Below are 26,327 nucleotides of genomic sequence, written 5' to 3'. Positions count from 1 at the left end.
AATCGGCATCCAAAAAGAACACCTAAAATGAGCACAATACAGGCAGCCGCGAGGAGACGTCAGCTCTGTGAGGTGGTCCTACTCCGCTCGGTGCACACAGCATCCGAGTTGACGGCACCCACCGTCCCAGACGGTGTCGGAGCGCCCGGTGCCAGGCTGCAATACCAGTCAGCCCGTAGTGGCACCCGTGGCCCGCGGCCACCCGGCTCCCAGAGCCACGACTTCATCCGAGTCAAAGAGATAGAAGAAGCTATTTACATAAGAAATTCGGACCACCCACAAGGCTTCCGTACTCGCTTGCTTCAGGCTTGCCAATATGCTCCGTGGGCGCTATGCCTCGCTCTCCCAGGTTGCGGACCACGTGGCTCTCGTACCGACGAATGTCATTAAAAAAAAAAAAAACACTTGCGAAAAGGCTTAGCATGTTGACATGTTCAAGCACACTACAGCCACCATCACCTCGCTCAAGAAAGCATGCCGCCGACGCTAGCGATCAAAATTCACGCTAGGCCTACGCTTCGGTTCAAACAAAGGTCTCGAACGAAGCAAAACTGTTAAAACTATCGTCCGATGCCCCAAGAGTCCCACGTTGGGCAGCCAGATGTGGGAGATGTTGGTTCTCCTCCGTACTCTTGGGACAAAGGAATGACAACAGAGTAGTGCAAACAATCACAAGGGCATTTATTGCACCTTTCATAGATCAATGCCTGCTAGCCGAGTTGCTATTCACAAAACATGCCGATGGGCGCGCGACAAATCTAGAAGTCCGACTCACCGCGACCGGAAGCGAGCGAATATGTTCGCCCCATGCTGGATCCCAACGCCTGGTCGTTCGCGTGTTCGGTCACGCCAACGGTGGTGCGTTCGAAGGCGGCCACGCGAGGCGGTCTCGCAGAAGCATGGGTCGGCGCGCACGCGGTAGACGTCCGCGCCGTGCGCCGACCCGCCGGGAAAGAGGCTCACTGCACGTGTGGCACGGCACGTCCGTCCTGCTTGCTGTCTCGAACCCAAGAGCGAGCGCTTTGACTCTCCCGCACCCAAGTAACCCCGCAGCAGCGCAACACTAGCGCCATCTCTCGGACTGCGCTTCAACCACATCGACCGCGCTGACGTCACGCAGGTCACGCGGCGAAGCGGTATTACAGGAGACGCGCTATGCGGGAAAAACATCAGGGGACGCACGAGAGTCACGCATCCCCACACAGTGAAACCCACACAGTGGAATCAATAACAGATGCTTGAATTGTGCCAAAAGACTCGTTCACACGTGTTGTGGATGACCGTCTTTTATAATGGTGTAACATGTACATTTCTGATTGCGATCGGGGCCAATCCGGATTGAACTTGATCCGGATCGGGTGTTGCTACACGGTCATTTGGGATCGCGATCCTGCGAGATCCAGATCTGGGCAATCGCAATCTGAGAATCTCGATCAGACCCCTTGATCGCGATCACAAGCTGGCATCTGCATTCTCTAGTGCAGTATTCTGAAAACGCTAAAAACAAGAAGTGAATGCAGCTCAATAAAAAGTTTCGAAATTTTTTACCAGCAGTAAGCTGGAAAATCGAAATAGTGTTCAAATTTAATTATATTTTACAAATCTGAATTTGTAGCCAATACATAATGCAGTTCTGAGAGTTGCTGACGATCAGCAAAATAACTTGATCCGGATCTTTGGACCGTGTAGCAGCGACCATTGTTGATCGCGATCAAGAAATCACATTTATATTGGCCTCGATCACGATAAGAAGTGTTTGACATTTGACATGCAAGTGTTTGACATGCATGGTCAAATCTCAATATAATTAGTCACATGGGACAGCCGAAAACCATTTAAGTTCATCAGTTCATAACTTGTCTCCATTTGAGTTATCCACGAAAACGTCGCTGTTGTCTCACGGCTCGCACTGTTGCTATTTTTCATAGATTACACCGCCACGCACCATCATATAGTAAGAGTGATGTGTGCAAAGCAGACGCTGAGGAAATCACTGACAAAACGGAAGCTCCATATTGCCTCCAAAGCACAATGTCTCGTAGTTTTTTTGTTTGCTTTTCACATTCCTTGTGTGGACACCGTGGCTGCCTCACTGGAAGCAGATACCTGAACTATTCCAAAGCGCAAGCACACGTAAATTACACCGTGCAGAAGGTGCAAAGTGCCACTGTGTGGCATCCGGGCAAGGAAGAGAGAGAATAAATATGCTTATTAAAGAAGTGAAGTTCTGGAGAGGCGTTATCATTCCAGAATGCCTTGAGCTCGGGCTGTGTCCTGGGTGCTTGCAATCAGCTGTTGCTGATCCTCGAGGTTGGAGTTGGTCACAGCTGTCTCCCAAAGCTCGTTGGTTTGGTAAAGGTTCGAAGGTGCCTGTCAGCAACCCTCTACTATGTGCCCGAGGGACCCGGTTTCTGCGCAGAAGCGGCATTGCGGAGAGAATTGTGTAGGGACTGTGAGGAAGAGACCTGCCTCTGTTAGGCGCCACTTGCCTGGGCGGAGCATACGCTCGCAAAACCTGATGCGTTGTCGCCTCCGCAATAGATTAAAAAAATATAATCTCCCGCATTTTTTTCATTGAGTGCCGTCTCAAGTTTTCCAAACCGGTGCGCTGCAGCGTCCTCTTTCTGCGCCTGGTCTGCTAGCCTACTGTTTCAACTGCCGTGAAAGATACACGAAAATCAAAGAATCCCGAGGTTTCAGAATATTAGTTCGTAGTAATGAGGCGTTAACATGACACTGCAACTGAATAACGATCGTTATTCTGAAAAGTTTGGTATTCTGAAAACTTCATTAATGTGGTGTTCATAGTAACGAGGTTTCACTGTATTCAGCATATTGTCTGTAGCAGTTCAGGTGCTAACTTTGCTTAGTAGTTTGCAATGTTGCTGCAAAGAAAGCGAACTTTAAAGGGCTGGTTAATTGTACTTTGGCAGAAACATATGACGGGGACAAGGGAGACAAATATTGTCAGGTTGGAGTAACATTTATTGCTCTAAGGTCTGGAAAGCTTCACTTTTTACCAAAAGTGCCTTCATATGTAAGAACATAGGTCAAATGCATGGCGAGATTGATGGGTCTGTACTGCGAAAATACAGTACCAGATTAAGTGGTGTAATGTGCCTTGTTTATAACTGCTAAATTAGGATTAACTCCCTTTTGTGCGACTCTATTATCCTGAATTGTGACCAAAATTGGCGAAATTATTTTTAAAAACTGCAGTTGCCCACATGTTTTACCTCCTCAGAAAGAATAAATTCGCTTCTAGTTGGCTGCCCCATGATTTGTGTGCTGCCGTCTGTCAAAAGCGAGACAAAGCTGTGAAATTAAATGAGGCTCTTCCATGGAATTGCTAGAAAATGGAAAGTATCGTCGACGAGCTCTGCTCGTCCTCGGCCGTTCTATTAACAGAAACACTAGGACGAACCCAGCTCGTCCAAAGCGTGGAAGGAGTTGATCATTCTTGATAGAGGTTGGTAGTTATGTTGCATTTCAATGTGGAAGAAACTGGAATTTAGGCAGTGGAAAACACTGGGAAGACGGGAGATGCTGCTGCATGTGTGGAGCACTGTTGCTCTGCGTCCGGGGCCAAGTTACGCAAAATCTCTCAAAAGTGATCTTATATCCGAAAGCTACTGGTCCATGGCAGTGCTGCCACTGCTGATAGATGCATGTGCTGCACTTTGTACTGACGCCAGAGCGGTTCTGTATCCTCGAGCAAAGCTTGCCAAAGTAGGCTAACGAAATTTTGGCAGTAAAGTTTCATTCTGCAATGCATTACCTATCTGTACTGTCTCATGGCGCGTGGTAGCGAAAGGGAGAAGTGAATGTACTAATTTTTAACACCACTGCGCATAGCCATGCAGCGTGGTGCGACTTGCACGTGGTCTCCGAGATAGCGCTGGGGAGATCTCATAGGCCCCACCCCGCTGGCCTGCCTATGCACAGAAGTGAATGCACCAATTTTTCGCATTGCCGCCCGTACCTGCGCAGGGTGGTGGTGTTGCTTGGCGATGTATTCGAAGCGGGAGTTTTGAACTGCTGCGGTGCATGAGTGCCGAACTCCGTGTAAAGCGATGTAAACGGCACGCAACGGTCGGGTATTTTTGGGTTTTGGAGACAAATATAGTTTGCTATATCCATTGGCAGGACAATTTCACTTCGTTAAAGCAAGGCTGTAAATACATGGATCTCTATGGGAATTTCAAAGGTAATCTTATTTACTTTGTTATATTGTCATATCCCACCTCGTTATAGCAATGTTCTAGTGTAGTTGTGTCCGGTGGCATTGCAAGAGATAGATTTTGTTGTAAATTATTTAAACCAATGAATATTGAGGGCCATTTCAGTTTAGGTTATTTCTGCAAGTCATCTCTTGCCATTAAACGAAGGTGTAATTTGGAAAAGGGTAGTCTGACATTTGATATAGATCCAATGTTTGCCTTTAATAACCCTCTAAACAAACAAACAAACAAAATCAAAGCTATCATCTTTGAAGTACGCTGTTGGTGGTTCATTTTCTCTCTGGTGTGACTGCTCTGCCATAGCTGTGGGCCAGACTTCTGCTCATTTATCGGTTGGTGACTGTATTTTTTGACACGTTAATGTGTGCCCTTGTCTCTCTGCAGCAAACGTTCCAACTTCATCACAAGGTTAAACCCTGACAGGCGGCAGGCTCTCCTGACAAGATTGACATACCTGGCAGAGGTGGGTGTAATTTTTGGTTAGATGTCCTGCACTTTGTGTTGTACGAAGTTTGGTACCCTTCTCTTTTGATGTGTGTGTGTGTGTGTGTGCCTGTGTGCCTACATGTTCACCTTGTGTGAATGTGAGCTCCGTGCAAGCTTTCTGTGGTGCCAGGCTTGTATTCATTTCGTGACCTTGCAACTTGCTAGGTCGTGACCTTGCAAGATTTTCAGCACTTATTCAGTAACAAATGGTGTGAAATGTGTCTGGGGTGCATTGGTTGGAATACTCATCTTTTGCTGGTTTTATCCCAAATTCACCTGCTTGGATATCTTCGCTGCCACATTGTGGCATTCCTGAAGTAAAGCAGGTTGAATGAACACGATCTGCCCTTTTCTTAGCCCACCAGTACTGTCTGCTGCAAAAGACAATAATGTTTTGAGTTGTTACTAACAGATAAGTAGTTTACTGCCACCCGGATAACTCCCTTTTGCTCTTTTTCTTTTCTCTTTCAGAACTGGGGAGGCAAAGAGAATGGTTTTGGCCTGGCCGAATGCTGTAGGGAACTTCCAATGAGTGTAAGTTCAACATGACGTGTTCTGTTAGCCTTGCAGCTTGCAGCGCAACAAGCAGTGCACGAGTTACTGTGTTGTCGTGTCACTTTTTTTTTGTTGATTGAGGATTGAGATAAGTTGGCTTCCGTACACACACACAAAAAAAAATGCTGTGGTGCATGGTATTGAAGAGAATGCTGGCTTAATTTGCACGTACATTCTTCTTTCTTGGTCCTTCATTGAGCTAAGTCTAGGTCTGTGCAATTCATGAATGCAGCTGAGTTACAGGTTCTGTTGCAGACAATTTACTGAAGCTATCTTTGCTGAAGCAATAGGCACTTTGAGAGGACGTGTTAAAGCTTCCTGAACACTTTTTGCAATGTTTCTCTGGTTTGGACAACATCCAGCCATTAGAAATTTGTTACGGGTGCTTTGCACCAATTTGTTTTGCCATCTGGATGTCAAGTATGTTTGAATATCTTTGCGATCAGGCTGACCAGGTATCATTCGCGGTGCAGCACCGTGCCAGATATTGTAAAGGTACACTGAAAATTCAACTGGAAGTTGGTGCTGAGAATTTGGACCAAGCCGAAATGATCCGCACCGCAGTGCTCGGAATGAGGACTCACTGCGATGACGCAGTGGCTATGGCATTCTGCTGTTAAGCGCGGAGTTGCAGGTTTGATCTTCAGTTGCCGTGGCCACGGTTACGTGGTGACAAAATGTGAGAACGGTGGTGTACCGTATTTACTCGCATAATGATCGCACTCGCGTAATGATCGCACCCCTGAATTTTGTCGTCAAAATTCGATTTTTTTTATTTCCTGTGTAATGATCGCACCCTGAACTTGCCGCAGCGATATGTCGTGTGCCAAGTCTAGCTGATAATGATCGCGCTCACCATCTGTCGAATGCTACGGGAACGACTCGTCTGCACGCACAAAACATGCTTAAGCAGATGCCTCATTTCATTACTTTCATCACTTTCCGCACTTCCATGGCAAAAAGAGGTACAACCAAACTTGCCTTTATTATGGGTAGGCTTTATAATGGTTGTAGTCAACAAAAACAAAAAAGGCGCCTTTCGATTCTTTTCATCTGCACTCGTGAGCACGCAACAAACCGCACGCGGCAATGACAGTAGCCGTGTTTACACTGATACGTTGAAGGTGTACCCTATTCATACGCCAACACTTGTAACACAGCTTAGATATTCGCCCACCCTTAGCGGAAACGTGCCGTGTTAGGATAGTAGTGAAAACAGATGCCGCAGTTTCCGCAGCCTGCCGGCCATGGGTTTCTGTCACTGGCAGCTAAGCGCGCCCATCTGTTTCTGTCCCCTCTAAGTGGACATGGCTACGTTATTGCCGCAAACTTGCCGATATTAACGAGATTATTCATCACTGACACGGGAGAAACTGTTTCAATGTACGTAATGTACTCACGAGAAAAAAAAAAATCGCGTTCGGCGCGTTCGGCTTGCTCCGCCGGCCGCCATTTTTGTTTTGGTGTCCTGCACCCGCATCCCGCAGCAAACGCGGGGCGAAAAAAAGAAATATTTTTTTTTTCGCGGGAAATTTAACTCGCGTAATGATCGCACCCCTGAATTTGCGTCAATATTTTCTGACAAAAAAGTGCGATCATTATGCGAGTAAATATGTTGATTTAGGATCACATCAAAGAATCTCGGGTGGTGAAAATAATTCCGAGCCCTGCACTGTGGCATCTCCCATAGCCTGTGTGTGGCATTTGGTTGTTAAACTCCACGAATAACTAAACCAATCATTTGCTCCATCAACAATCAAAATGTGAAGGCTGCACATGCTGCATAGACAGGCCGAGAGTTTTTCGGCACCAGGGCTGTGAAGGAAGGAAGAACACAAAGTTTAGAAAGAGCATGTGATTAGCTGACTCTGTGTGTTATATATATGTATTTTTTGTTGGGTTGGTTTCTTGGGTGTGCAGAAATTTCCAGCCAGTGCCACGACGCTTCACTTTGAGTTCTACATGGAGCCTTCAGATGGCACGGGAGCCAAGAAACAGCCCTCTACCACCGTCTCCGTCATCCACATGGAAAATGTGGACAAGGTTGGCTTTTCCTCACTGTGTCTTATCCTTGTAGTGGAGCTGATTGCTAACGCAGGATTCTAATCTCTTCCTTGGTTGCCAGAACGGCTGGTAGCCTGATAAGTAGAGCACACGTTGCAAGAGCTTGGTTTGGTGCTGCAAAAAAAGAGCGAAGTGCAGGAGGTCAGATGTTTGACAGAGCAAAAAAAGAAGTGACTGGTGTATTTGCACTTGGTTACAGTAAAGAACTGGGCAAGTTGACTGTATTATGTCATGCAAAATGCAAAAATAACCTCCGAAGGCCCAGCAGGGGTGCATGCGTCCAAAATCTCAGTGCCCTTCCACTCTGTGAAGGATGACTAGCGAAGCTGTGTATGCGGGCCCCTTAAATGGCACACTGCACCTCCGCTGCGGGTCGGCCCAGCATTGTACTATCTTTGGGATCGGCTCGCGTATGGGAGTTTTTTGCTTACCATAACGACACGAAGATTTCCTTGGACATTAGTGGTATATAGCTTCGTTATAATATGTTGGACATTACAAAGCTGGATGCAGTGGCTGTAGAAACATCACTGACCTGATGAAAAGCAGTTTTTTTGGTTGGTTTTAGGACCTGTGCTGCCATCTGGAGGTTGTGGTCCATGTGTGCTAGTTTCTTGCCAAAGCATTAGCTTTCAAAATGGCAGAATAGTAGCTCCGCCAAAGTGTGAGCTCCTGTTACCATGCGCATCATAGAAATAAGCCAATTTGTAGGTACTTATGTGAGGAAAAGTTAAGCATATGTGAGTATCTGGGATGATTGAGTGTAATATTGTTTGCAATGTCTAATACAGTCGCTGACCGATTTTCCGGACCTCGCGGGTACTGAAAAATCGTCCAAAAAATTCGTTCAGCCCCCCAAAAATATTTATTACACTTAGAGTGGCTTAAAAAAGGATGACGCACGCTGTCCATCGATAGCGTGCACCTACCAATCTCGAGGGCTATAGGGCAGGCCATTGGAAGCCAAACCCGCAGAAAATACAACATGGTGTCCTCCAAGATTGGGTAGCGTGGGTTGGAGCGAGTAGTTTAGTGTGGAATACAAACTTTCGGACCTAAATTCGTCTGAAAAATCAGTCGTGAAAATGCATTACCTCTACGGAAACCCTGACGGTGCATTTATGAAGTCTAAAATATCCATCAAGTCTGAATTTTCGGAGTTCAAAAAATACGTCGACTGTTTATCGGACATAGCTGGGTTAGCTTGCAAATATTTGAAGCAGGTAAAATGTGGTTTTAGGGGTTTTCTGGAAGCCAAGGTATCGTAATTTATAAATGCGAAGTAAATCCATGACAGAAATGCTCTCTGAGCCTCGGGAGGATATACGGTAAAATCTCATTAATTCGGATTTCATGGGACTGAAAAAGATGTCTGAAATAACCGAATGTCGAATTGTCCAGGTTACCAAGAGGACAATAAACAAATGCTTACTCGATCCACATGGTTGTATTAATGAATCGGCAAATCCTGTTTCCATTTCGCACCAAAGCTGTGAGGAAACTGCAATTTATATTTCATCATTGTGACTGATTAGCGATCTCAGTGGCAAAGGCCTCGCAGCTTCTTTTGCTTTGTGGCTGCTGCAAAGATCCGAGTCTTCATCCAAGACATGCTTTTTTGCTTCTGCGCACAATTGATTAGTTCTGCTCGAGTGAGCTGGTCGGCCACAGATCCTCCATCTGTTGCTATGTAGACGGATGATCAGTAGACGGAGGTGAAGCCTTTGATCCAGAGCACAGGAAGCGGTATCGCTTACGCATTGCAACGAGTCAAAATGAAACTACTGTTCACCGCAACCGTTCGGACAAAACCGTGGTTGCTGTCAACGTAATCATGGATGGATGGTGACGACACAATTCTGAAGACATGCAGCCAGGGTGCAGTGAGTCAAAAGGCAAGTTGTGCTTGCTGCATTCACTGTGGACAAAAAAATGTGGTTGTTACTGATGGCATTATTAATAAGTAGTTCGCTATATGGATTCACCCTAAAAATTATCGGTTGGCGACTGTACTCGTCGCACTGATTTCAGAAAGACGTTTTAGGTTTACTTCGTTACATTTGATAATTTTTTACATCTGATAATTTGTTATGTCCTCTTTACTATATCGAGGTTTGACTGTATATTTTTCTGAGTGTGCAGCGAATGAATTGAAACCTTGGATTAATATTGCTGCCTTTTTTCTCCTATCTTATGCAGATTACGAACAAGAACCCGTCACAGATCATGGAGGAACTGCTTGAAACATATGCCGTCCCGCCAGCCAAACATGTGAGCGTCTCCTTTTTTCTTTTCTAGCCGCTCTTGTAATTAGCTATTGCCTCTCTTAAGATACCTATGATTGTGCCTAATGAGTCAAATGGTGTTGCTGCTGCAGGATTTTTTCCTTTTCCGTTGCTCTTGCATTGCTGATTCCTTGTGCATTGAGTTCTGGCTTTGGAGTTGGTGCTTCTAATTTTGAAACGTCCTTGTCAGGCAATTTTCCCGCACCGGTTTTTTTCTGACATCATGGTTTCGACGATATGTGACTATAGCTAACTATTTGTCACTGTATAAGGATCATGTTCCCTTTCTTTTAAATAATCAGTAAACTTGGCAGCTTTTCGAATTATTGCTGTAAACAAAGGGCCCAAGCAAGTGACTACCCGATAAATCCATGATGTTGCACTGAATGTCATTGGCGTGCACCACTCTTTGGAAGCAATATTTGAAGATTGACTTCGACTTTTCCTGCAATTAATATACCTCTTATGCCAAAGGAATGCTAGTAGGTTTCAAAAGGATACTATAACGCTATACATTTGTTTCCTGCGGCTCTTCGATGTATTCAGATAGTGCTTAAAAATTCGAAGCCTTCAATTTAAGCGTTTATCAATAATGCAAGTGCTGCTTCAAGGTATTAAGCACAATGAATGTCTATTTTGCTTTTGTTCTCCCTCCTCTGTGCCCAGATGCTGCTGCTGACACATGTTCGGTTAGCGCACAGCTTTTCCAGCTACCCAAAACGGCTACAGTGTGTCCAGGCACGGCTTCAAGCACTCTCTATACTTGGTGAGTATGGCATTCTGGGGTGCGACCAGTCAGGTGATTCGATTGGAAAACCAATGCCATGTATTTGATTGTTCTCGTGTGTGTATATATATATTCTTTTTCTTTATATCGGGGCTCATTTGACATAGCAGCATGGTTGATTCAGGTAATCTTAATGGGAGGAAAAAAAGCTTTTCCCTCCTCCATGTTACTGCTTCAACGGGCTCATCACTGTGCGTCAATGGGTGCAGTTCTTACATGTGCCAGTTCAGGAACTTGCAGGACTCTGGAATTCTCGCACGCGGAGCACTGAATATTTTTGGCTTTTTTGTTCTTGCCTTCCAACAGTGTACTGCAGCGCAATCCAGGACAACATCAACAGTCTCCTGTACAACGGCCTCATTGAGGAGCTTGTGGACGTCCTCGAATTGAAAGATCCCAATCTTATAGTGAGTGTTTTCTTTTACAGTGAGCTGCACACCAGGCTGCAGCTAAAACTGTGTTCACACAACATATCTTACTGAGGAAAACCTAGGCTTGTCACAGGGCAGCAATAGTGGGAACAGATTGTCTGATATATGAGTATGCAATCGAGTCTTTTTTTTTGTTTGTGTGCGTGATACGTTGCACATTGTGTGTTTACATCCACGCAGTCTTGTTCATTACTAGCGATCATTCCAACATCTGCCAGGACAAGAAAATGAAGTCATATTACAACAGGACAGTTCATTGGCCTCATTTTATTGACTAAAGCGGAAAATATGCATGGAATGTTCATGACTACACCGTTTTGCACAAATAAAAGTTAGGACATTAAATGTACGTTCACCTGTTGTCTTTAGGGGCACGAAAAATTCTACCGACGATTACGATATTCCCTAATGCGGCCAACACTGTTTTCGTGGTAATGGCCAGAAAATGAAACCTCAAAATTTCTTCACTTAGAGGTGGGTGCCGGCGGCCAGTGCCACTGGGCACCTGCGGAGACAGGCAAAGGCGAGGAGGTTGCGAGCGAGGGTGAGGGGAGCAGAGTTTCTTTCTTGCCCAGTTACCAGATGGCGCTAATTACCTATGCTGCTAAAGTGGCCGAGTAAGTGAGGCCGGCCCTCATTGAGGTTCAAAGCATGTTGATGGGGGTTAAATGTAAAAACACCCGTGGTGCCGTGCATTGGGTGCATGTTAAGGAACCCCAGGTGGTAGAAATTTTACCGGAGACCCGCACTAGGGTGTGCCTTATCAGATTGCAGTTTTGGCATGCAAGAACCCCATAACTTAATTTGGAATGACAAAATAGTACATGTAGTGAGAAGACTGCCAGTTATATTATTGAATTATGGATTTAGCAGGACTGTATCCAACATGAAACATGGCAAATGGCCAACACTCGGGCCACTTGCATGCTGTAAAGAAATCCAGCTGGGAGCTTTTGCTGCGACATAGTTTGTAGCGTTAAGAATAATTTGTTAACGAGAGAGGGCACAGGACAGAGCGTCCTTTTTTCCATTAATTTTGTTCCAGCTATACATTTTCTCAGCAAAGGCAACAGCACCAACTAGCCAAACTCTTTTCTTTAGTTGTCCAGCTGGAAGCATCATTTTAGGCTGTATACCAAACAGAAACAGGTAGTTGTTCAGTAGTGATTGAAAACTTCATTTTATTGGACATTAGGAAGGGGCATTTGAAAAGCATTTGGCTTGTTATATATACACATTGCCGAGTTTTCAAGTTCACATGAATTTGGAACTGTGGCCTCATTAAACCTCCGAAACATACCTTAGGGTCAGCACCAAGCTTAGAAACGAGCTATTGAGCAATTTCACATCGGACTCCCGTGTAATTCTGCGTTACATACTAACATTTGCTGTGATCCAGTTCTTCTCATCCAAGTTTCATTTAGGCTGATAGTGCACAACAGTCTTTTCTTTTTCTTTTTGAAAGCCTCATGTGAAATGTCGAGCTTTCCTCCATATTGGTGTTGTGTGGTAAATTGATTTCTGAGGAAGGAAATTGTAATCATTTTTCTCTTTTAGGAAATCAAGGCTGCTTCTCTAAGAACGCTGACATCTATCATTCACCTAGACCGTAATCCAAAGTAAGCACTCGCCATTATTTCAGTGTGCTTGCATGACTGCGTGTTGCATGGTTTGTTTTTGCTTGGCCTGTCTTGTTGCCTGGTGTGATGACTTGAGTTTCTCTTGTCTTTCTTTCTCTTCTTTGTTTTGTTTTGTCTTGCTTTTCTTTCTTTTTTCTATCATACTGGCTTGTCCAGCATAGATTTGAAGATCTACTTCAGGTTGGTCTGTTAGCATGCTTTCTTTTCTTTTGTTGCTCCTCTTTGCCTGAAGGATTGTGGCGTAGTTGGCCAGCTGCACTGTTTTCCTCTTCGATGTTGCTTGCCTGCCAAGTTGCATGGTTTAGTGAGAGACTGTGTACTTTAAACTTGTCGTACTGTCGAGCCTTGCCATAAGGAAGCCGCATCTGACAAGAAAATATGTTCATTATGTCCAGTATTTGTTACAAGCATGTATTCGTTACATGCTGGTATTGGCAAGAAACACTCTAGATTTACTTTCGTTGTATTTGTTTAACAAGATTTGTACTGCCTTAAAAAGACACTAAAGAGAAATTACTTGACCTGCAAGAGTAAATTACCCAACACCATAAAAGCCACGTCAACTGTGAGAACAGGCTTGGTGAGCCAGAAAAGTCACAAAAACGAAAGAAGGGTGTCGACGCTACCATGTAATTTCTGCATCAGCCAGTCGTGTGAGGGTGCCTGTTAGGGCCTATTATATTTATTAGACTACAAGCTGGACTCTGTAATATTGTACTATAAAGAACTCGAGGGCTGAACCTGGAGAGTTTTGAGAACCTTCATTGCTCCACAATGGCCTAAATATGAAAAAATGCTTTAAAATCCGTGACGGCACACTGACATATTGGTACTGGAGTTCTGGTGTTTAATAAAAAAAAAATGGACCTTTGACTTTCATTTTCTCTCCTAATAATCAACCTATTTGGCTGGCCAATAATTCAGACATGCTTGATCATTCGGACAGCTGTGCAGCATCACCACAATGGACCTAATGTATAAGGACAACCAAAATTTCGGGCACCTTACAGCATGTCATGCAATAATTCAGACTCTGACTGTGTACTAATTTGGTCACCAAGTTTAGCAGAACTAGCAATATTTTCATTCGGATATGTCGCTTCATGGTTATCGGCCATGTCACTGGTGCCTTCTTGATACCGAAACTAGCGAAGCCCAGGGGATCCAGCAGTCTCCAGTGAGAATTAGGTGCATGCATTGACTGTACTTATTTCTATTTGTAGGGACAGCGTGACAATGGTAGAGTTACTGGCCACGATTTTGTAGCAATGTCTTCCGCTCAATTTATGCCACTCTTAAGTGCCGTTCATGGCTGGCTCATGCCGTTGGATAATTTGTGCGGTGCGTCACTCTGACCAGTGACGAAACACAAAAACCCATCAAAGTAGGAGCATAAATGGCATTGCTGGAAAATCGCAGCCACCGAGTGTCTAGGCCAAAAGCACAAGCATGTGTGTGCTCAGCTATGTGTTGACCGTCTCGGGCTTCATTCTTAGATCACCTTTGAAGATGCGTTCATTTGCACGATATTTCGCGTGACTCACACCAGATGCGCGACGGCAGCAGTGTTTCTGCATTGTGATAAGGTAGCGTCCTTGGCACTTTGCCAAGAATGCCGTCGCGTGGAGACGACAATGTGTCTTGCACTGGCCACATGAAATTGAAAGTGCATTACGAAAACGATCCGAGAATACAGCACTGCACACCTTTTTTGGCCACTTGTGTAACAGTTGCTTATTTTTGCCCGAATCTGGTGTTTTGGACTTGCGATTATTAACTCTTTGGTGGCCCCCGTCGAGTCTGAATTATCGGTCAGTGACTGTAGTTCTTAATGAATAATGTATAAGTATAAAGTGATTCTTTCTCCTTTTTAACTTTTTTTTCTTAGTGTCCCTCTAACGCCAGGTTTTTGGTGTGCTCTCCGAGTGTAGTTTGATAAGCAGCCGGCTGTCTATCCCATGTTCATTGGTTTGCACTGTTTAATGCTACTTTGTCCCAACAACTTTGTTGTTCACCATTATCCTTATTATTCGTCGACAATTATGGAAAAAGCTAGCTGTAACTGAAAGTACTTGCAGAGTTCCGCGGCAGTCACTGCTGTTGCGGTGTTTTCAGGGCAAACACTCTTTGACGGTACGGGCAAAGTTTGGCTCTCATTAATGGGGCTTAGCTAGACCCTTGGTTTCTTAGCATCCAAACAGGTTGGCCTGATGGGGTATGTATTAAGACATTTTATTCGTTACAATAAAAATTTCACCTGAGTTGTAAATTTGTTGCGTAATTGCCATCTTCCCATATATGTTGACATGCGATGAGATGCAAAGGGCCTGTTTCCAGGCCTGATGTGGGAGGTTATTTGCCACTATTGCAAAATCCTAATGATGCATTTTTCTTTTGTGGTCTGATTTACAGTATTGAAAGAACTGTAATTTGAGGGCTGTAAAATAAGCTGCTGTTATTTCGATGTTTTAGCTTGGTAGATATGCAGTACCTTATTATTCCATCCATCGGCTAGCACAGTCCAGGGTTGGCACTACTCCGTATTACGTGCTACGCACCATGCATGCACCTTTAATGTTTGGTGCGAATGAATTATAGCATGCAAAGAAGGTCTGATGGTAAGGGTAATAGAAATCAATGCTGGAACTCTGTTGCATCCAGTGCTTTGTGCAGTAAGCCTCGTATTGAGATAGTAATTCTGAATCTCGGCACTTTCTCATCGTACTTTCTCTGGAGATGGTGTAAAAGATAGACAACTGTAGTTCGTGGAGCTCTTAAATTTGGTGTAGGTCTTGTGTAACAATTTAAAGCGTAATAATTAAAACCTTTATGTAAGGTATATAAATGTACAACTGTTTACATCTCTAGGCTGTTGCTGTAGCTTTTGTGACGGTTAGAGCTGTGCATCAGCCACATGTGCAGAATACGCCAGTAATTGTCCGATCACTGAAGCAACACAGCATTGCGTGTGGTCAGCAATTCAAAGCAAGACCATCTGGAAATAGGGCCAAGTGCTAAAGGCTTGAATAGTTCAGATGTACACTTTAACCGAGACAGTTATGGTGTCCCAACAGCAGATGTCCCATTTTGTGCTGCACTGTAAGTATACTGTAGTATGAAAAACGTCATAGTGCTGTTTTAATTGCCACTGTGTTGTGCCAATCCTGCCCTCCTCATACCGACAAATATCCTAACTTCATTGCCCGTTACTTAACTACTCTCCTGTGCCCATATCCTTTTCAGTGTGCTTACGTCTACCCTCCACCGAATATAACTGCCAGTATCCGTTCTATTGGTCAGTTTGCTTTCTTCATTTATGGAGTTGGGCCCCTTTGAGTCTCCGTATGCTGATCAAAATCATAGTGCCCACCCCATCCAACTCTCTGTGCTAATCTCCTCTCGCTGCTGTGCTATGAAAAGCTGACACGTTTTGCCTTGTGTTCTCCATCCAGGCTTGGCGCCATTGTGGATGCGACAGGCGCAGCATCGTACCATGGCTTTCTCCCCGTGCTCGTCAGGAGCTGCATTCAGTCGCTCACAGGTGAGGGTGCATTTCATGTCTTTCCCTCGTAACACCAGCTGGGCGAGTGACCCTTCTTGGTAGGGAGCTCCACGAGGCCATGTGCGCTAGCTGCCAAATGAAATTGCAGCACACTGCAAATCATTTGATAGCACTACTGTAAACAGATTAAAAACAATGTTGATATGAAACAATGTTACTGTTGGTGTGCCAGTATTGCCTACTAGTTGAAGGGCATAGAGCTTTGTAATTATGAGTGCCAGAGTGAAATCTGGCAATAGCGTCTGCGTGCATCACTGGTATTGCAGTCAAGCCAACATGGAAAGTGCGGGTTATGCAGTAGAGCTTTGATAGAATGAACTTGGGTATAATGAATTATAGGATATAATAAATTTTTTCTTGTTAAATGTACCGAATACAGTCCAATCTTTTGGACTTCCTGGGGCTGCAGAAATGTTGGAGAAATCGGGCTGTCCAAGAACATGAATGCATACCTTTTACTGCTTCCAAGGGTTCAAATCAGCATTGGGACATTCTAAATGGCATTGAAAGTCTGCCAGTACAATTAGGCAGGACTGGAAAAGGAGACGGCAGAGTCATGCGTGTAAAATTGAGCAATAAACATTGTGTCCTGGGATAGTTGCTCCTTTCCACTTTTGGTATGTTTTACCGCAATACATTGCATATGTTTCACTGTGTAACACTGTATTGCGGCGAAGCTGACTTCTGGGATTTGTCATTGTGCAATGCGTCGTGCATTCTGTGCGTCAAAGCCATCAGCGAGAATTGCAAAGGCTGAACTGGCATCATTGCTGACAGTGGCGAATTCTTTCAATGAAAAACACGGCACCGAACAGCAGGAAGCTTGGTACCGAATATTAAAGCAACCGGGCCTAACATTGCCGGGATGGTGGTTATGGCTGTCAGTGGATTGGCGAGGGAGAGCACTGATTTGAGGCTGTTAGATAATAAAAATTGCAACAGCGGGGGCTTCGAGTAATGTCGTTTTGCACCTACTGTCAAGCACAAAGTGGAAAACCGGATAGCGGAGGGTTTTTGCGTCCTAAATTTCAGATGTTCTTGTGCATTGGCCTTAGGGGTATGCAAAGGTCTTCAAATTATCTGGCACGTTTGGAAAAGCGGGAGTCCAAAAAATCGGTTGTTTATTGCATATGCTAATTACAAGTATTGGGTATAATGAAGGTATCTTAGAGTTTAATGCGACTTTCTTATTAGGAGGTTACCCTGTCAGTATTTTATTGCTTATTTCTCGCTTCATAAAGGCTTCTCAAAGCTAAGAAATTAATCTGGGAACCAGGGCTTTTGATTTTTGGTAAAACTTCTATGAAGCAGATACAATTGAAGCTGAGGAACCGCAGGGGAAATTGGCTACCTTTATTTAACGTGAATTGTCAGAATAGAGGATGAGCGACGGTTAAATTTGTGATAAGGTTTTTATTACTAATATAAGGGGAAATGATGTTGGAATAAAAAACAACTTGCTTGCGGCAGCAGCCAAATCCACAACCTTTGTGTGATTGGTGTGATGCTCTGCCAATCTATCACTGCTGTGGCTGTTCTATCACTGACTTTGGTATTTGTGTAAATGGACCAAACATAGCCCTGGGGATGCAGGCCAGTGCCACTTGTGACCGTGGCGGCTACTTAAAAATGACCAATAATGAGGCATATGCTGTACTGATTTGCTGCTTATCGTTGTTCAGGCACATTCATAGCACATTTGAATGCAATCTTTCAATAATGTGAAATCAAGTTTCCAAACGTTTTTTTTTTTTTCCTTGCAGAACCTGGTGCCGACCCGTTTCCCTTGCCCTTTGCCACGGCACTATTTTCGTTCCTGTACCACTTGGCCAGCTATGAGAGTGGTAAGTGGGGTTGACAAGGCTCTTCAAATGTACCTGTGCACATTGATACAGCTGTAGATGGCATTTGTCTGCTCCTATCTGTGAGTACGTGATATTTTTGTGCATGCTGCTGTATATGCAGACTCAGATATAGGCAGATGAGTTTTAGAAGCTGTTAAACTCCCAACCTGGTTTATGAGGACATGGCCCAAAAGCTTCTTGATGTGCAAGATTTAGCATTGCATATTGAGCGAATTGGACAGGTGATTTGCAATCAGCCAATGTTTCTTTAACTTGGGCAGGATGTTAGAAAACTACTCTAGTTGTATGACACAGGAAAGAGTGCAAGGTGGCTTCGAGCTGTTTCACCATCTGCACATTGTAAGGCCAGTTACTAAAGCAGTAAAACCAGGCAGTGGTGATGCGGAACAGCAATCAGACTGATGTCATGGACATGAAATGCTCGTGTGTGTGAGTGAGTAGGTGCACATTGAAATGGGCACTGAAGAATAATGTTAGGTTTGTTTAGTAAATTGCACTCCTGGTAATACCTTAAACGTCAGCATTGCTAAGTCTGGAATCTCTGCAAGCCAGAAAAGATCCAAGGTGAAAGGCTGGCTTGAAGTTTCTTTGCTGGCTTCTAGTGGTGCCATTTGGACAGCACTGCTCGAGACTAGTGAGCAGCTTTATCAACAGGGATTACATTCCATTCCAAAAGGAGCCAGAGTTTCAACATTTTGAGAACATTGTTCGGGCTAAATTAAATCAGTAAGTCAGTCAATTTGAATTGCTTCTTATACATGTTATACAAAATCCTGTTGTCATACTAAATGGTCCTAATACTGGAAAACCCTTCGAGCACTGCAGTCGTAGCTGGAGACCTGCGCAAAGCCGCTTTGCAAGAAGCACTCTGCCAGCCATCACTGTATTTACTTTGTGCCCATTGCACGAGACTTCAGAGGCTCTTGCTCGTGCTTGCGCAGGTGGGGAAGCGTTAGTGTCCTGTGGAATGGTGGAATCTCTCCTGAAAGTGATTGGCTGGCACGGCACAGAGCCGGAGCACATAACGGTGAGTCTTTTTCCATTCTGCCTTAACAGGTATGGATGCACGGCTCAAGCAGTAGTGGTCGAGGGAGAGAATTGGCTTTGTCAAGCATGCGGGGCTTCAACAAAACCGAGGGAACGAGCAGACTGAACTGAAACGTGTTAAACAATCGCATGTTGCGGGTTGTGCTCGTGTTGTCCATGCCTTCCTTCCTTGTTGGGGGGTGTCTTGCAAAACCCACATTGTGTTGGACAGCAGAATGGTGAGAAAAGTGTGAATGGACGCATTAAGTTATTATGACGATAGTGCTGACCGAAAAAAAAGAAGGGCAGTGTCCTGGAGCGTATTGTCAGCCAAAGAAGAGTGGGCATGACCTCCAAGACTGGAGAATGGTGGTTGCTCTTTATTTTTGATTATATGCGCCTTCTAAACTTGGAGGCTTGTGGGGGCCACTAAAAGCCAAGCCAGTGAAAAATCCAACATAGCGGTCTTCAGGAACGCGTAGCATGGCTTAGAATGAGCAATTTTATTAGGAAAATCGAACTTAGAGGACTCGATTCATGCGAGAAATCAACAGTGCAACAATGCATTAGCTCAAAGGGAACCTTGATGGCACATTTATGAAATCCAGAATATCCATCAAGCCCGAATTTTTGGAGTCGTGCACCTGCATGCCTGCTTTAGCGGCAGTTATAGATTCCGTGAACACAGTCTGCAGTGTCCGTCGGCAGCTATGTTGAGTGCAGAAGTGGCGATTTTTATGTGCCACATGCTGTCAGCCAGCTGGGGAACATGGCAGTTGGGGCAGTAATGATTGATGCAATCCCGCATCAGTGGTTACTTCAAACAATCTCTCTCGGGTATGTAAAATAAATATTTCTTTTTGTGGCAAGTTCTCACTTGTTTTCTTTCTTTTCTCTCTTCATCTTGGTATTTGAAAATCCCCTTAGTTTGAAGAATTTTCTTGGTCCAATGGCCTTCAAATTATCGAGGTTTTACTGTATACTCAAATGCGTGAAAGCCCATTTCAGTCATTCAGCATTGGCACTCATTTTTCTGAACAGCAGTCCACTTGACTGCTGTTCACAGGTGCCGAGAGGCAAAACAAGTGTGTTAGCTGCCAGAGTTGTTTCCTTGATGCACTTTTCAGAAGCAAATGCATTCCATGCGCTCATGTGCTTTGGAATGATGAAATGCGATCGTGCGATTCTGTTTTCTTTTGCAGTTTGTGACTCGGGCAGTGCGTGTCATAGACCTCATCACGGGCCTGGACATGCAGACTTTCCAGGCTCACGGTGGCCTCAACAGCTTCATTCGCCGACTTGAGGTAGGTCGGCCTGTCAAGGCACGACAGACCAAGATGGCACATCTCTCGGGTTTATTTTCTTGTCTGGTTAATATACTAGCTGTAGGTGGTGCGCATGGAAGTTGCTTTGTAATGTTCCGCAACATTTTAAATGATAGTGCTTGCTACTAGTTTTCAGTGGGAGTTTGTGATTCTACTGTCTGCTTGCAGGGGAGACATGTTTTTTTTATTGATCACAGGTATTAAAGCATCAAATTTTTACGGCATTGTTAGCAAGTAGTTGTCATAGTCAAGCCTCTACATTTAAAGACAGATGAGTACTAAAGTTTTTATTGAGCTGGGGTGGCCAAGGGTAGGAAAGGATAGCATCCAAGTCTTGGAATCTCTAGTACTGCTGGATGACTCCGTTTGAGGTTGACAGCCTTTAATGTTAACATAATTGCATTTCATACAAACGTGGGATGGGTTGCTAACCTCGTTCCCTTCGCTCGGTTCTTGACCTTCAACGTTTGTGTGCACAGCTGGAAGTGGAGCACTGTAGAAAGGAACAGCCATTCGCCATCCGGCCACGTCACCGGGAGCCATCTGTCGCCTCAACGGATGAGAACGCAGCCCAGGAGCCCACGCCAATGGAAGTGGACCAGTCACCACGGAGTGAGCCAGTGGCGTGAGTAGATTTGCTGTTCCTTGTGGAATGAAGTTGCAGTGCTCGGGTGAAAGGGACATAAGATACACCATCCTAGTGCAAGGGAATGGTTTTTTATCTCCATGTTCTCTTGCAATGCGTCGTCTGATTTGAAATGCGAGCTGCGTTACTTGTTGTGGCAGCCTGTGGAAAAGTTGGGTGTTGTCACGGTACTCGGAGACCATAATAATACTCTTAGCGGAGTGATGTAGACAGGGATGTTGATGCGGCTGAATGCCTGAGCTGCTCTAAAGGTTGGGTTGTATGCCAAGTTTTTGTGATGAAGGGAGTCATCCTGCTACTGCCTTGTAAATACCGTATTTACTTGTGTAAAGCCCACTATCGTGTGAGGCCCATACCCCTACTTTGGAGTGCGGAAATTTGGAAGTTCTAAAATAAGCATCACCCATGTACCTGTGTGTGTCGTCTCAAAGATTGCTACAAAGGGGAATCTCGGAGGCCACATTTACATGCTGGAACGTTTCCACAAGCTGCTACTAGATGGCACTAGTTACTGATCTGCTGGGAATGGCATCGTTGTGGTCACAGTATCTCACCAGATCTTGATCATGTGACATAGATGGCATATGTGCAGCGGGCTTCAATGATATCGTCTGTGCTGAGGCAAGTTGTTTTGCAGGTTTAGCTGCATTGTGCTTTCTGGCATATTAATTGGATGTCGCTGCAGGAAGTGTGCTCATCCATGCAGCAAGGTGGACAAACAGGCTAGTTTTGTTGACATTGATTTTAAGAACTTCCTGTAGTGCAATAAAAGAATGAGACATGTAGAAATGTTTGAGTGCCTTCTCCTGTCATTTCAATGTGTCTCCTCTTTTTGTTGCGGTTTGAAAAGTTCTTAAGGGGAGTTATAATTTATTCTGAACGCATGGTGCATGGCTTCATTCGGGAATAGAGATGAGGGCAACGAAAGCGATGAAGGCAACTGAATAAAAGTGCTCCTAGCTGGCTGCTAGGGATTGCATTATTCTCCATAGCAGATTGAGCCCAGTTTTAGGCTTTAATGAGTAGGTGTTAAGGCTTTAATGAGCCTTAACACTGCGGCACCTATTGCCCACATCCTGTAAAATAATTGGGGACGAAAGTGCAGGCCTTACGCGAGTAAATTGGTACTTCTCGTAACAGTGCCGTAGAAGCCGTGAGCCACGCTGTCCGATCTTCATCGCATGCACCGGCACTCATAATTGTGCCATTATTGCTCGTGCTTCTTGTAAAAGTGCTTATTGACAAGATACTATCCAACTGGAATTTACTGGAAATTTGTAAAATTATTTCTACTGCCAGAACTTCAAAACCTCTTCGTGGCTTAGCACATGGCATGCCAGATGATTCGGGCAGTTTTACTTGTGTTTTGCTCTACCAACCAATCAGTGCACAATGAAAGTGATATACAGTCGCCGACCGTTTATTCGGACCTCAAGGGGACTGCGGAAATGTCCGAATAAACAGGTGTCCGAAAAAGCAGATTAAGAAAAAAAAAATGAAATCCTTTATTTCCACGCACTTATTCGGGCTCGGCAGTAGGCTTGAAGAAATCGTGAATTCGCCGTTGCACGCTGTTCCGTTTACGCGCAATCAGATAAGCCTGAATCTCGGAGAGGGGCGTACGGTCACTATAGGCGGCTGAAAGCACAGTCACTGCTTGTACACGATCCGCATGCGACGGCAGCGTAGCACATGGTGCGTCAACTTCCGACTCGGTCATCGTCCAGCGGTGCAGCAGAAACCTGACGAATGATCTCGCCGTCGTGGAGTTCTGCGCATGTCAGTACAGCAGTGTCACCACCTGTGAAACTGTCAATGAGACGGTGTCCGGAATCGCAATGCAACCACTGCGCAAGTCTCGGCAGAACATTTTCCGCGTCGGTAGGGAGCACATCGGAAGGCGACAAATCTTAGGCCTCCCGGCACCCGCTTGCCGGCATTCCGCAGCGCAGTCTGCGCGGGCACTGTCGGCGCCATTAGATACTTGACGCGATGTTTCCGTATGCCGCGTTGGATCACCGAAACCTCGACACAGCACACAAAGCAAACACCGCCGTGCCGACACCAGTCACACAAACGAAAAAATGCGGCCAGCTCGCAGCGTCGTGCGCGAAGAAAAAAATCAGCTGCTGGATTGTCTTCACATGGCTTACTAAGCTGAAACCGGAACTGCTGCAGAGCCACTCTATCGAACCAGGAAACGATGATGATGAGCGGGGATTTCCAGTAGCGCCACTTCGTGGGGCAGCAAGGAAGCTTCGTTCAAAACAAAAATGGCGTTCAGCAAGTCGAACCGTGCACCGGTCAGAGTCGGTGCACGGTGCTCTCGACCGAGTTGGCTCAAGGAGAGTCCGAAAAATCAGACGAGAGGTTGCAAAGTGTCCGAACTTTCGGCAGTTGTTATACATTATGGTCTATGGGGAGAATGGCGGTGCCGCGAAGCTGACCGAATAATCGGGCATGTCCGAATTTTCGGAGTCCGGAAAATTGGTCGGCGACTGTACAGTCGAACCTCGATATGTCGAACAGTGCGGTGATCACAAAATAGTTCGATATAGCCAGAATTCGATATATAAAATCACGTAGAAAACGCGTCAAAAACTAGCGCAATAGATACTCACATGAAGCTTCAAACAAAGTATTTATTTAGTTCGCTGAAAGCAATAGATACTCACATGAAGCTTCAAACAAACTATTTATTTAGTTCGCTGAAAGTACTGAAGCAGCGTAGCCTGCTTCATATTGGCAACCGCGTGCTTGACCATGGCGTCCTCAACATAGTCCAAACAGTCCACAAGAGACAGTCCAGTGCCTTCTATTGCGCTGCAGTAGCGGCGTACAACGGCTAAAGCAGCTACAGCCTCAGTTGCAGTCGGGAGCGGGGCAACATCAGCGCTTGCTGGATCAGCCTCGGCAGCGTCTTCGTTTGGCCACTCAGCAGTCACTTCTGCTGCGATCTCCACGTCTGTTAACTCCGCCACTGTTCCGGTGCTGTTGTCACCGCCAACGAAGTCCTCAATGCACATGCTGCGTGGCTCAGCACCGACAAAGCGCTCCAACTGGCTCCATGGCTACCTCAATCACGCGCGCACGGCGGGCCCGCCGTGCGCGCGTGATCGAGGCGGTCGTGCTGGCTCCAAGCCGCCGCGTGTGTACGCCGCTACGTTCAAATGCCGCCCTCGGCGCAACCGATGTGGGCAGCTGTCATACGCAGCAGTCTGGAACGCCTATCGCGGTATTGCGCCGCTATCTTCGAGAGTGTTGCGGGAAAGCTTGCCTCCTGTCAACAGAGCGCACTTGGTCTGTGGCGGCGGAGTTCGATATATCCATTTTACATCCGGCCCCATTCGAAATAAAAAATAAACAATTCATGCGATTTTCCACGTGATATAGAAAGTGTTCGATATACGCAATAATTCGATATATCCGTGTTCGATATATCGAGGTTTGACTGTAGTAGAACCGCAGTATTTTTAACTCCCAGTTTATTTGAATTGATGCTGTGGTCCTGTAAAAATTGTGTGTATTTCAATCTGTGAAAATGCTTGGTAATTCAAACAAGTAAACAGTTACGCCAGTTAATTCGAACATACTGCGCCGCCGATGGTGCTCTCAGCAGCACGGCCACTTGTGCGGCGTCGGTTTCAGCCTAACGGCGAAGCTGCACGCCAGCTGCTGGGCCCGTCTCCCATTTCAAGTGCCATATTTTGGAATGCTTTATTCACGCCAAAAAAGTTAAACATTTAACGGTAAACTCTGGGTGCAGTTTGTGTGAATTTTGCCTTGACGTGCAGCTTCACAGCAGTGGAAATTTTGCCTAGAAGTGTGGCTTCATGGCAGTGCTCTTAGAAGTATGGCTTCACGGCAGTCACACGTCGCACTGGCTTGAAGTTACACTTCCAGAACTTGGCACTCACTTGTCTGTTAGCACAATACACATGCGCTACCTAACGCAGTGCTGCACCTAGAAGTCCTCCCTTAAAGGGACCCTGAAACGATTTTGGCGATTTTCTACAAACGTACTGAGCCGTTAGAGTAGGTCCTTCTGATCATTATTTGATGCATCTAAGTGCTCTGCGTAAAGCATGTAATTTATTATAAGGTTTTAAAAATGCACATCGCTGCCGATCGCAGCGCACTGCTCGGCGGAATTTTAAGCCGCCCCTACCCATATGACCGAAATAACCCAATATGACGTCAGTGGGGTGAGCTATCCGATTGGCTGGCCAGGGCGCGTGGTCGATGATTTTTCCAACTGTATGGTAAACAAATAATCTTCGTAATAGTTGGAATGTTAGTTCATTTGTTTTTATAAAAAGAAAGTAACATAAAGAGAATGCACAAGAACAATTTTTCGGTACACTTCAGCACTTCCGGCACACAGCAAGTGTCGTCTGCTTGTGTTACAACGTACTCCATTTGGCGAGAGCTCCGCGGTAAGAGTCGGTCTGTGTTTTCGCGAGCACTATGATTCGACTTTGTTGCCTTGTGGACTGCAAACCTAGCGACTGGCAATATGTCAAGCTGCGACATCGTGTCCCTCTGCAAGGCAGTATACAAGCGAACTGGCTGCTGCGCATGGGACTGCCGGTATCCGATCGGCGCCACGTGTTTGTGGCCGTCACTTTACACCGGAAGATTACTAACGCAATACCGTTTCGCGAGTCCAGTATTAGGGCAAACGCAAGCGCAAGGGGACAGGGTCTGGCCGCTTGACTGTGCCGGGATGAGCCACGAGATGAGCAGAAGGGCACATGCAAATGGTCTGCACGGTGCAGCCACCTGGTGGCACAGAGCTCAACCATGAGCTCAACCATGCGCCTGTCCTGTCTTCTTTCATGTGATTGTCTAGTAAGCGCAACCAATGTTCCCAATAACCATACACAGTAGCAGCAACGAAGTGTATTCTTCTTTGCTGCTGGTGTGTATTTTTCGCAGGAGTGTAATCATCAACACGTTGATTTATAAATGTTTAAAATGCTTACACTTGGTTAGAGCAATATTAGCGCTTTGTTTGACTGGTTAAGCGCTGCGCCAGCAAGTGTCTGGACCATGCAGACCGAGCAGGCTGCTCACGTATGTCTATGCTAAAGTTCCTTCATCAGCTTGAGTTTGTGCCTCCAGTCATTTGCCGAAATGACCAGCTTGCCTGTTTTTAGCGGAGTACCGGACACGTTTGGCGCTACGACAGAATGCTCACAACGCACGCTGCTTCGATAGCTCTCGGTCGACGGCCAAGCGGCTAGCGGAGAGGTCTCGCGCGGGAGGGGGCGTGCTCCTAAACAACCGGAAGTGAACGATATGGCGTCGCATCGTGACGCTGAACCAGTGAAGGCGGAGCTTAGCGCCGCTCGCTCGGCAAGCGAGTTGAGGTGGAAAAGCATAGCTAGGGAGGAGGGTAACTTCTAATCGCT

At 45.5% G+C, this 26,327-nt stretch overlaps 1 protein-coding gene across 11 annotated transcripts in view; it reads left to right on the top strand.

Annotated features, from left to right (window-relative positions):
* HUWE1 (HECT, UBA and WWE domain containing E3 ubiquitin protein ligase 1) overlaps positions 1 to 26,327 on the top strand; it is a 182,475-nt gene that overhangs the window by 27,224 nt on the left and 128,924 nt on the right. For 8 of the 11 annotated variants that reach the window (XM_070540895.1, XM_070540897.1, XM_070540901.1 and 5 more), the window contains exons 6-18: positions 4,626 to 4,704; positions 5,199 to 5,261; positions 7,203 to 7,325; positions 9,546 to 9,617; positions 10,298 to 10,397; positions 10,725 to 10,825; positions 12,407 to 12,468; positions 12,646 to 12,669; positions 15,942 to 16,030; positions 17,815 to 17,895; positions 18,858 to 18,943; positions 20,145 to 20,246; positions 20,747 to 20,892. In XM_070540895.1, coding sequence (XP_070396996.1) covers positions 4,626 to 4,704; positions 5,199 to 5,261; positions 7,203 to 7,325; positions 9,546 to 9,617; positions 10,298 to 10,397; positions 10,725 to 10,825; positions 12,407 to 12,468; positions 12,646 to 12,669; positions 15,942 to 16,030; positions 17,815 to 17,895; positions 18,858 to 18,943; positions 20,145 to 20,246; positions 20,747 to 20,892 — 1,128 coding nt within the window. The remainder of the gene's footprint in view (positions 1 to 4,625; positions 4,705 to 5,198; positions 5,262 to 7,202; positions 7,326 to 9,545; positions 9,618 to 10,297; positions 10,398 to 10,724; positions 10,826 to 12,406; positions 12,469 to 12,645; positions 12,670 to 15,941; positions 16,031 to 17,814; positions 17,896 to 18,857; positions 18,944 to 20,144; positions 20,247 to 20,746; positions 20,893 to 26,327) is intronic. The other 3 variants (XM_070540904.1, XM_070540900.1, XM_070540899.1) reach the window with 1 other exon arrangement.

The sequence above is a fragment of the Dermacentor albipictus genome, chromosome 6 (assembly GCF_038994185.2).
Source record: "Dermacentor albipictus isolate Rhodes 1998 colony chromosome 6, USDA_Dalb.pri_finalv2, whole genome shotgun sequence".
Taxonomy (NCBI): Eukaryota; Metazoa; Arthropoda; class Arachnida; order Ixodida; family Ixodidae; genus Dermacentor; species Dermacentor albipictus.
Note: the sequence above shows the minus strand (reverse complement) of the source record. Positions and strands in the feature narration are given on the sequence as shown.